This window comes from Rhea pennata, chromosome 7, assembly GCF_028389875.1.
Source record: "Rhea pennata isolate bPtePen1 chromosome 7, bPtePen1.pri, whole genome shotgun sequence".
Classification (NCBI taxonomy): domain Eukaryota; kingdom Metazoa; phylum Chordata; class Aves; order Rheiformes; family Rheidae; genus Rhea; species Rhea pennata.
The window spans coordinates 32,952,876-32,965,268 of NC_084669.1; the positions used below are offsets into that span (position 1 = coordinate 32,952,876).

Here is a 12,393-nt window from a genome sequence, read left to right on the forward strand (position 1 = left end):
ATCACCAATGACAGAGTGACACAGAAGTGGCAATAGCGAGTGCAACAGATACACTGGGCATGTGAGACCTCCTCTTACACTAGAGAGCATCTATCATTTTCATAGCCAGCAGCATTCATAGTGATAGCACTGGTCAAAATAAAACTAATTAGCAAAAAGTCCTTCTAATCCTGAGACCTGAAAAGGATATCTTTTGCTTCTCAGCTACACTACATATTCCAGTACTGAACTGCTTCTAGTTTGGGAAGATTCCAATTTTACATTTATTCCCAAATTCCTCATTGCAGACAGATATTCTGCTAATACTTCTCATCACTCTGACTGCCAGATTTTGTGATTACACAACCAAATTAAAAATAAAAATAGCAATTCTCATCACTACTCAAGCTTGCTACTTTCAGTCCCCATAGAAATGTATACGAGGAGGCTGAAATATTTTGCTTCAATAATTTGAAACAAACCCACAGTTATACACATTTCTGCATAGCAGATTAGATTTAGAGTCATATTTACTGGTATAAGCTCTCAGAGACTTAGTACAGTTGCTAATACTAAGAAGTTACTTCTAAGAAAAAACGGGAGTTTTGTTTAATACAGCTCTAAAGCTCATCACCTTCTGGCAATCTGTTGGCCTTGTTGCTTCTAGCTGTTTTAAAGAATGAGCAGCAATATGGGAGTTAGCAGCTGGGAAGGGCTTATCAAAAGCCATAAGTGCCAAAAAAAAACCCCAACCAAAATAAAACAAAACAAAAAAAAACCCCAAGAAATTCTGAGCGTTTCCACTCTAATGTAACACACAGAAACACATAATGTACTTTATTCTCTTGCCCTTCAATTTCTGAGGGAAATTATCATAAGCCTTATGTATCATCTCAGTGTATTATTTTAATATTCTCCATTGGTAATAACCGTAAATCATGACAGCTTGAGTTACTACCTCTTTCTAGTCATGCTGACTCTCAAGCTGCTCCGTTTTTGTTTTTCTGCTGTAAATGTCAGACAATGAAACTACAGTATTATTGTTGATGAGGCTGGAAACGCTCCTGATTCAAAGATCACAAAGGCGTCCAGCCTCCATCCAGTAAAGCAGGTAAACCTATGTGTAAGTACACACTCCACAGCTCTGCTGGATCAGGGCCTAACATAATGAAATACCTTGCAAAGAGTCATCATTGAATATTATTAGGGTGGAAATTTCCACATAAATGTCTGTATAACTGAGGCAAGGAAAGACAGACAATGAACCATGAAGATCTACTGAAGATATCCATGTTTGAGGGTTCAGTCTAAGTAAAGGAAATCCTTGATCCGCTCCCCACCTTTGCTGTTCCCTTCCCATCCTTTGTTTGCATCTGAAAATGAGGTTTTCTGGTGTAAAATTTAGCTCAGTTCTGAACTGCTGTCACGCTCAGGGCTGCTATGGGACTCCTGTCAGAACAGGGTAGGCAGATGGATCTTCCAACTTCCCTGAATAAATCTGAAATAAGTAGCCCACTCAACCTGAAAAAGAACATCATGGCCTCTCAGTCACCATTATCTCCTATTAACACTAGTTTTAGGATCAAAAGACAGTTTAACACGAGCTTTATTATCCAAACAGTTGTCAACCAGGGACTGTGAGACCATAAGTTCCCCGACAGAGACCTGGCCCCAAGCAGGGTGTAACAACAGTTTTGACAAAGATGACTTGCACTGAGATAAAAGCTCCAAATCCTGCTCTTCATCCTTGACTGAACTAGCACCCTTCCCTTGTTGGTCTTATTTTGTCAGCCCATCTATGTAATGCTATAACCTAAGGAGACATTAGCCAATAGGAAAAACAGTTGAAAAGTGACATGTGGAGACTTGCTGAGCCATGAAAAAGTATTTACCTGTGCCAGCTTTCAGTATAAAGGCCCTGCAACAACAGCAAGATCACGCGTACCACTATAGCTTTTACACACCCAACACTACCACCAGAGAAGGAAAATCTGCTCACATCCATGTCTGCAAATTTGTTTGTAACTTCCAATATTAGATGTAACATAAGCATTCCGTGCGTTAAGCATGATATTACGTAACACAGAGTCTCAGCATCAAAGGTGCTGAAAAGATAAAGATAAGCTGTTTTCTGTGGCTTTATCAATGGAGCTCAGCCTAACATGGCTAAGCTTAATATAACATACCACCTCCCCCCTGCCAATGCCACTGTGGCCTGTCGAGCTCCAGTTCCGGCACTCTAAACCAGCGCTGTTTACTCCTCAGCATGACCGAGTGAGGCTCCTGCAGCTCTGGGATTAGCAGCTATTTAGCTAATTGATGCTGCAGAACCAGGAGAATTCCATAACAACATCAATAAACGAACTTCAAAACCAGCGGCTACTTCCCTTTCATGCCGTCTTCTACAACAAAGTTCAGGAAAAAACATTCTTGGGAGGAAAACACACGAAGAATCACAGTTGCAATGGTTCAAGCCTTTACAGTAATTTTGAAAATGCTTATAGGTATTAGAGCAAGAATCAATTCTAATCATACAAACTAATCTCCTGCACAATAAATTTCCTGTAGTAGTAGATTTCTTTTTCTTGCCTGCTATAGCTTTGAGAGAGAAAATATGTCACTGTCCAATCTTCCCTTTTAATCCCCTAAATAAAGCTCTTGCCTCAGAACTTGAGCAGGGGTAAGGACTCCCATGTGTCAGAGATACAAAGTCTGGATGTTTTTACAGGGAGTGTAAGTTATATATAAATGATGATTAAAGAACATATTCCAGAAGTGGAAGATGATAGCACATTGGTGCCTACACAGAAAGTTGAATGACCTACTAAGAAATTAAGTGTTCTCCCTCCATTGACAGATACTGCACTGGAGTGACACAGCCAGTGCTTATTTAACCTGGGAAAATAAGGAAGATGATGGGGAGAGAAGCTAAATAGAGCAAAAACAAAGAAGGATCATCCACGCTATAATAAATAAAGTAACGAAAGCATATAGGTGTGAAATGGAGTAAAGAGAACGCAAGGTTAGCCGTGGTCCTGCTGTCGGAACAGGCAGTCCCCAGGATAATGCCACTCCAAGCTGTGTGACAAGGCAGTGCACTGCCACTTTCCCCTGTATCACAGGCTGTGGCGAGTGGATTCCTGGCACGGTGGAAAGCCAGATGATCTCAGTGTGGCTGGCTATGCAGAGCTGCGAGGGCTCACCTCTGCAAACCCAGCTGGTGGGAAATGAGGAAACCACTGAACAGCACCCAGCTCACCCAACTCTAACACAATTCTGCAGGGCACCCAGGCACTTTTCTTCTAAGAAACAGACCGTTCCCAAGGTAGAGAGGGAGAGTCAGCACAGTAGACGGGAGAACAAGCCATCGCAAGCTTTCTCCACCATGGAATCCTGCAGGATGTATTTTCCCAGACATGTGATATGCCACACTGAAAAGCAGTTGTTCTGCTCAAATACACTAGAAACTTTGCCTGGCCTACAAGTCCCTGCCCCACTTCCCAACAATGACAAAGCACTCCCACAGAAGCTAATGTATATCAGAAACCCCCACGCTGCTTGCACCAGCTACATATATAATAGAGAAATGATGGAGTTATCTGTGTGAACACCAAGGGATTTGCCCTTACTTTGAAAATGATATGACTATTACTGACAACAGGATTCAGGCTCTAGACAGTCAAATAAGACACCAAGTTCTTTTTCCTCATATATGCTCTGACCTGCTGACTTGGTTAATTTGCAGAGATGCAGCTAAGAAATTGAGTTCCACCCTGGAGTGATCTCTGAATGAGAAACTGAAGCCCTTTTCCTTTTCTTCTACACAGTCATACGCCTGCTCCTCCTCACTCCTAACCTGCCAGGCTCAAAGTTCAGCACAGCGCTATGCTACCGCACCAAGCTGGCCCTGAGACCAACTCACACGCCCTCCCTCTCAGCTGTGACAGTATCTCAGACTCTGCACCATGCAAATGTGACTAAAAGGCCATTAGTCCAGAACTGGATCCTATTTGGACACCGGAGAGCATGCAGTGTACACATGATTGCCTGCACCTGTCAATGTAAATGTCTCCTTAAAGTATTCACTACTTGTGGGACAGAGAGAAGTGAGAGAAAGGTAAACGCTGAGAGACAAGTTTTATAGGCTAAGAAGCAATTCAGCTCTTGACCAAGTTAATACCACAGGTCCTGCAATGTTACACTGCAGAAGCTGAAGCTAGGTAGGAATTACCTCCAGAAAGGCAACCACATATGTCTGAGGAAATCGTGCAAAGAACAAACCAGGGCAGATCTCATCTGCTGCTCGATGATGTAGCTGATAACAAGAACCCAAATCCGTAAAACAGAGACTGAGAATACGTTATAAAAGTACAAGTTGGAGTAACTCCTAGGATTTCAGCAAAATTACTTCCATTTCACACCAGAATAACAGTATTGAAATCAGCAGCTTAACACAAAGCTGCAGCTGGAGTTATGCAGTAGGAAATTAGATCCCAATGACTTTTCCCTCTGCCATGGATTACGATCTGCTGCCTAATCTGACCTGCAGCCAGAGGTGATGACAGATTCAGCCCTTCTTGAGGTATCAGTGATGCTATAATGGTAATATTGCTGCAGTATTGCTTTGATATGCGGGAACGTTTCAGGCATGTAAGTACAGCATCTACCCTGGGGCACACATATAGCAGAGAGTTAGGGAAGTTGCTGCTTTGCACAAAGTGTGCAAGTCAGGTTGTGAAAATTGGTTCATTTAGTTGATCTGATCAGCTACAGCCAAAGTAATTGATCACAGCTGATTTCTTACCCATTTAAAGGAATTATTCTGAGATCTAGAGAATGCATGAAGAATTTAAGTGTAATCAACATTGAGAGCATCATCTTTAACTTTTGAGCACTGTATACAGCATTAATAAGGATAAAATCATTTGTAGACAGGCCCTTGGAATTTAGCCACGGCCATCACTCCCATTTCTATACCATGAAGTAGGAAGGCACTATTGCTGGAGGTCCCCAAAGCCATCTCCTGAGCACCTTAGAAAGTTGGGTCTCTCTTACTTAAGAGTCCATAGAAAATTGGATCTCTCTTATTTAGGAGTCCAAATATTTACTTTAGGCAAAACTATGCTTAGGCAACTAGGTTTGAGATGAATGATCACTGTGTCTATGTATTTTATATTAGATAACAGTGATAAACAAGCGATTTAGAATTCTTTCCCAATAGCTACACGTTTCATCTGCAATACTATTTCTGAAAACAGAATAGAGCCATATTTACCTAGAACCTAATACGTCCATATTTCTGTCAGGATAACACTAGTCTGGTCTGAATTTGGGACATCAGAAGAAGTCAGTTTCCTATTATGCACCCATTTATTAAATGACCCACTCAGCTATACTTTGCAAAAGGAACTGGCTTAGACATTCAGAGGCACCTAGTCATGCAGGCTGGGTGCAGCTGTAGGAATAGAAGGAATAAGAATGATGCTTGCGCTTCGAGAATCATGTCTATGGATTGATGTTTCATAGCAGCTCAGGAATAGGAGACTACTTCATCTCATGAAGTCTCATGAATCGGGAGAAAAAATATTAACCACTTAATAACCAGGAATTTTGCATTTACCTCATTTGTGTTGCTGTAAACGCAGATGTTTTAAATAACAATTCCACTACGTATTGCTTCATGTCAGCTGAATCAAAAGTACATGCAACACAAAAATTACAAAACGTAGATGAGGCTGTGGGCAAGGTGAAAAACTAAGACATCTCTGAAAAGATATCTCTAGCTTTTCTAAAAGTTTTCTTACATAGACAAAACAGGTTAATGCCACTTTCCTTCAGTAAAATAGAACAGTAAGATACAATCTAAATATTACCTGGTTCCACCTGAACGTGAGGGGGAATTTCTTCCCTGTGAGAGTGACAGAGCACTGGGACAGGTTGCCCAGAGAGGTTGTGGAGTCTCCTTCTCTGGAGATCTTCAAGGCCCGCCTGGATGCAATCCTGTCTACCATGCTGTAGGTGATCTTGCTGAGCAGGGGGGTTGGGCTAGATGATCTCCAGAGGTCCCTTCCAAAACCTTACTATGATTCCTATGAAACCTATGATTCCATGATTTTAAATATTTGGCAAAACTAAGCTTACTAGACTAAGCATAAGACATGTAGACTTGAATGTTTAGTATTATTTAGTGTTCATAATATATTCTGTAATAACTTATTAGGAGGAATGTTTCACTGCTGTTAGTTCAGTTTCACCCTAAAACTGAATACTAGTCTAGTTCCCAGGCTCATGCTTCCCTGAAAGGAAATAATACATATTTACAGTGGTGTTCATACCTTTGTCTGTGCATCAACAGCAGCTCCTTGGTTAACAAGAACCTCCGCTACATTGACTCTGTCCTCTTGAGCAGCCAGATGGAGTGGTGTCAGTCCACTCTGTAAATTAGGACCAACAGGTAACAATCTTTCAGTGGAAACGTGTGAATACTAAAAGACAAATTCCTCTACTGGTAATGCTCAAAAAGTACTACTGCATTTAATGAAAGGATAGTTTGCAAGTGAAGGTGTAAATTATCTGTATGATGTGCTTACTGATCACATTTGTTGAATTGCAGGAAACTACAATTAGAAAGCCAGCAAGTTAATGTTTGTTTTATCCAAGCAACATTTTTTTATGCAGCATTAATTGTGGGATAGCAAATTATATTATGGAATTTGAAGAAAAATTCGCAAGATAATTCTTCTCTCCCAGTTATTTCACTTCCTGAGAATGAATAAGATTTTTAAAGGAACATTGAATGATTGTTTATCTTCCTACAAGATTTCCATGAACATTTACTCAGATTTAAACCTTACCCTTTATCAATCAACTTTCTATACTCAAATATTCTAAAACATAGAAAAAAAATGATAAAATTACATTTCTCTGAACGGTCTATTCCTCTCAGCCCAGAAAGTATGCAGACTTGCTAGATGATATGAACTGACAGCTGGATTTTTGGATAGCTCATTATTTTTCTTATTCTCTCCAAACTTTAGACCTAGGATTCTTAAAACCTCAGCAGCCATACAACTTGCTATCCTGTAAAAGACCTAATATAAAAGGAGTAGAAGAGATTAGCTGTTGAGGTGGTGTTGTTAGGAATGGGAAAGAATTTCCTTTCCCTGCAAGTTTCAATTCTCCTTTCTTCCTCCTGTTTCCGCTCTCTTTCACATGGGTGATAGAACAGCAAGTCGCAGCAGTTGGCATATCAGGCAGAAACACTTGTTAAGTTTCTTACCATGGTTTCCTACCACTTAAACCCAAAACCATCTCCACCGAACCCATGCCTTGCAGTGTGGACTTGCTCCCAAACGTAGTAACTGCTGAGTGACTGTTTCACTGCTGGCTGGGAGAATGGGCAATGCTTATGACAACATAACTTATGTGGGTTGCATTACACAAATACAGAAAAATAATCAATTGTAAGTTAGCTAATAGGGATACTCTGGGCCAAAATTTTTAAAAGGTTTAATAAGTGCTCAGAGCCCACACACATGGCTTTGACTATTCAGCTCCAACCATGCTGTGGACCCTGAAAGAAATGAATGGCCCCTTTATTCCTGTTGCAAAAAAGAAAAGTCAACATCCTTTAAATGTCTGGCTCCAAATACAGGTGATGAGCTCTGGTGAAAAGTGGATCCTTAAGTTGTGTGCAAGGGAACTGTTTTCAAAGGGTGCTGTTATCTGTACAATGAGAAACTAGAGATTGCAACTGAGTAGCAACAGATTGAAGGATGATGCAGCTAATTAACCTCTGCTGGGACTGAATCAAAACGCCAAGCAGCAGCAATCATGCTCCCTGCATTAGCCTCAGCAACAAAACCATGACAGTCAACGTGATGCAAAATGCATACACATCAGATTGTACTCTGGAGATACAAAGCACACCATGCCCCACACAAGCTAACACACTTGATTAAGACTAGGGAAAGTCAGTATCTGCAAGAGAAGTTATCTGAAGGAGGGAGCAAAAATAAACAAATTGCAAAGTTAGCAACAGAAAAACATGGCAGCGCTCTGTAGCACCCCACACAGCCTCAGAGGACACTGAGTCTTTCTACCTGTTGTGAATGAGAAACAGTCTCTATGAAAAATTTCTCTTGTCTTTCCACTTTAGACACACAAACGCATACTGAAACTGCACTTTACAACAACTCTGATGGCTGGGAGGGAGCATTTAAAGAATGAAGGCTGCCATTTGCTAGAAACATTACCACAGAGCAGACTTAATGGCCTATAAAGTCATAGATATAGAAACTAAAATCCATTGACTTCCCTTTCCAGTCCCCAGGAGAAATTACACTGAAAATCACTGTTCTATGAGGAATGCCCCTTGGGGAGGAAGAATTACTTAAATTAATGAACAAAATCTCAGACCACCTCACTGTTGTTATCCTATAAAAAAAATTCAGTTTCTCTTAATAAGTTAGTTGTCACTGTTGCTTAAGGGGCAGGCATGTATCTAAACGCTCATAAATGACACATAACACCCCACTAACTGCCGGGGTGAAGAAGACTTTTTCTCTGTGGACATGTTTTGGCAGACTAGTGTATTGTGGAAGGAAGGGAGATGGATCAATAAATTCCTCTGCCATATGTAGTACTACAAAATTTGAGTACTGAGATACAGTTCATCCAATATCATATAGTAAACGCTGTATGCTAGTTGCTTTGCTAGAAGAAATGATGATACATATTCAAATACCTGCAGTAATTTTCAAAACCTGCAAAATCGCATTGGACAAAATTCACTTGCAGGCCCCCATCTTTCTTGTTGCTATTTTTATTTACTGCCCTAACACCAGAAGGAATGCTTACCTTGTTGCTGAGATTTACATTAGCATTTCTAGTAAGAAGCAACGACACCATGTCCACGTGGCCGTCCTGAGAGGCAAGATGTACAGGTGCAATACCCTGCCTGGTTACAGCATTGGCATCAGCACCATATTCCAGCAGTGTAGTTGCTATGTCCATCTGGTTTTTCTTGGCAGCTATGTGCAGTGGTGTATAGCCGTTCTGTCAACAGAAAGCACTTCATTGCAAGCTACTCATTAAACAACATGAAAAATCACTTTTCTATACCTACTTGACTCTATGAAGTGATTAATTTGAAAAATTCTGCCAAATATAACCAAATACAGTATTAACTAACTGTACAAATGAGCATACCAGAGCAATTTATTTTTAAATAGATTGCTACAACTAGGAGAATTCTGAGAAATCTGATGAACTTTCAAATTTAGGGGAAAATTATCCATTCAGAACAGTGCAACCTATAGTGATAGGAATCTTTCATTTCACAGGTATTTGTTACTTTTCCTTAAATGTACATATAAATCTTTAACACAGAGAACAGGATGTGTGTTCATAACTTGAAACGGCTGCTATTGTTTTTTTTTCTCTCATTTCCCAGTGAGAGTCAAAACATTATATATGTGAAATATGGCCAGTCTTTCTTGCAGTGTTTACTCTAACCTTTTTGAGAGATTGTTTTGGTTCAGATCAAGGGGGAATTAAAGTATAGGGCTTTACAGGCTTACATCCTTTAATTATTTTATTCCTTCTAGTATGTGCACCTAGCGAGTCCACTGGTAAGAATGTAAAAGCAACATCTATTGCTTGATAAAATTTTATAATTCTACAAGAGAAAGAATTTGGAAGAAAATAGATAAAAATATAAAAAATAACTGATCAGCACGCAAATACCAAACACTGACCAAGGCACGACCAGCCTTTGGGTGAGATTACGATGCCTATTTAATCAAGGCCAGGGTACTGCAGGGCAGTCAGCGGGGCACAGTGCAGGCTCTGTGCTCCCCGTGCAGCTCCCCCTGACTTTGCCCAGGTTGGGGGTGCTCGGCACCTCACCAAAGCAGGCTGCAGCAATCTCAAAGACACCCACAAAACGTGGTGTCACAGCTCTCAAGGAAAGTGTACGGCCACTTTACACTCACTCTGTAGATAAAGTGCATCAGAAAAAACAAACGCAATCCCGTCCCTTGGACTCCCCGTACAGGACTGACACACAGTACAGCCATCACCGCACGAGCGCTTCTCAGCTGTGCTGAACCTCTCCATCTGTGTATTTCAAACTGAGCTCCTGTATACAAATGCAGTTTCCAGCCCTTTCCTCAGAAACGGACATATTTTGCTTTCAGTGAAATGGAAAGCAGCAGGTTGCCAAGAGAAGGCAACAAGAAAGCTGAAAAATAAAAGCTGAAATTCAGCTCAGTCTCAATCTGCAACCCCCCCATGATAAGGCCTGGGCTCTGTCACTGCGAATAGGCACAGAAGGGAACGGAGATGTTTGGAGGGACAGTACGGAATTATTCTGGCTGCTAGGGAAAAGACGTAAAACAGGAAAGCGGTTAAAGACGGAAAGAGAGAAGAGAAAACTGAGGCTTGAGAAACAAAAAAGAAGAGAGGCAATGTAAAACAGATGCCAGTTAAAATTAGGCAGAAGCCTAATTTTTGCCTATAAGAAAGAACAGCTAGTTGTGTCACACTGCTGTACTTGGACACGGCCACTTCCCACATCCTTTCAGCGACCACTGGTCAGGGCAAACACTGCCGTGCCAGGAGCCACTCGTAAGACCAGCGTTAGGGAGAGAAGGGGTAGACCCAAAGCAACTGTTGAAAAATCTAATTGTGGAGCTAGTGATGAGAGATACAACTTAACACATTTACAGAAGAAACAGGAAATCATTTGCTGTTACCACATCATCTTTCAGATGACTGCACAGTGGGTGCCTAAAGCAACAGACAGGCTACCATTAATTTTATTTAGTATTGATGTTCTGCTCAATGTGTCGCCGGAGCTCACTTGCTACAGAATACTAGCAAACGCTTTGTTTTAGAAAGCGCTAGAGCCGGCACTGAAAGCCCAAAGTGGCAGCTAAAAAACTCTTTGGTTACAGATGGGGAAGCCAAGGTGACTAATACATGAGTTTATTATTATACTATAATTCTTCCCCCTCGGTTTGGGCTTCCCAAGCCCTTGGGAATCTCTGCCCCTACAGGATGCACAGCTCCCACTGGTAGTGGTTCATTTCAGTGAAAACTGGGTCAGGATCTTCTCATCCCCTTCAGAAGGCCTCTCCTTCCCCACCGTGGCATTTAAGAGCACTGCGCTGCAGCAGTGAAAGATCAGAGATCGCTCCAGGTCACCTCCTGGCGCTGCTCTGGCAGATTGCCACTATCGACGTTATTGATTTTAGACTGCGCTGTTGCTCTTGGCTAGTCACATTTATTTAACTTTCCACTCTTTCGCACTGTGCATTCTGGGACCTCCCATTTACAGGTGTCTCGGTTCTCTTCAGCCATGCAGAAGGGCTCTCGTGTTATGGCTGTGCTCAGCCGCGTGTGAGAGGAGGGCAATCAAGAAGGACTGTCTGTCTATGCATGATATTGGCCTTTCCACTAGCTCTCCTTTGCTACAAGGTTTTTTCATGACAATATCTAGGACTATATCTGGGCTATTTCAGATGGCGTATTTACACCGTGCTTACCCTGCTTGGACATAGATATTCTTCAACCTTGTTTTATTTATTACTGCTGTCGGACTATTGATTATTGGACAGTATTTAAAACAGGGTTACTGCTGGGCAATCTCCCTCAATCCCCGAAAGATACAGACACTTCAGATTTCTCTAAATTCTTTTTCCTATTCATAGAACTATTACACATTCAAACATTTATTTTTTCACATCCCTCTGAAGTCCTACACTCATAACCCAAACAGGGCTGTGACCATTTTTTTAATTTTCTCAGAAGTCCATTTACACTGTAGTACAAGTATGATGAAGCACATTAATAATTATGTGTATTGTACTGAAAAACATATCACACCTCAAAAATCACCCTGCGGTGCAATATAGGAGCACTACCTCTGCTAAGCAAGCTCCTCTTACCCTACACAGATGGTAAGACGCAAAAATACAAAGTTGGCTGGCTGTGAGAAGGAACTAAGGAGACCAGAAAAGTGAAGGCAAGGCTTAATGTTCAGTAGGATGGAACTTCACTGGAACCAAAAACGTTGAATTTTTCTGCGTCTGTACTTGCTTTTTTTACTTCTTTTTTTATTCACCAGTGGAAGCATTTTAAACAACTTTCAGAGCTTTATGTGAATGCAAAACACCAATAAGCAAGGTCAAAGGGTCCTTGTTGTTGCAAACTGTAGCATATACATTCTGGAAGGAACAGAGCTAGAAAGGGAATAAAGTGATATAAAAATCTTATGTATTGTTCCCGCAGAGTGGCTAGTACTTGTACCTTAGCAGATGCGTGAGGTGAAGCTCCCTGATCCAACAGTAGAAGTGCCACTTTTTGATTATCGTAGTGTGCAGCCACATGCAGTGGTGTTAAACCGCTCTA

General features: G+C 41.2%; 1 protein-coding gene across 1 annotated transcript in view; it reads right to left on the bottom strand.

Moving 5' to 3' along the window:
• ANK3 (ankyrin 3) overlaps window positions 1–12,393 on the bottom strand; it is a 204,877-nt gene that overhangs the window by 85,384 nt on the left and 107,100 nt on the right. The window contains exons 16-18 of the mRNA XM_062580702.1: window positions 12,292–12,390; window positions 8,839–9,036; window positions 6,315–6,413 (exon numbers count right to left, since the gene is read on the bottom strand). Coding sequence (XP_062436686.1) covers window positions 6,315–6,413; window positions 8,839–9,036; window positions 12,292–12,390 — 396 coding nt within the window. The remainder of the gene's footprint in view (window positions 1–6,314; window positions 6,414–8,838; window positions 9,037–12,291; window positions 12,391–12,393) is intronic.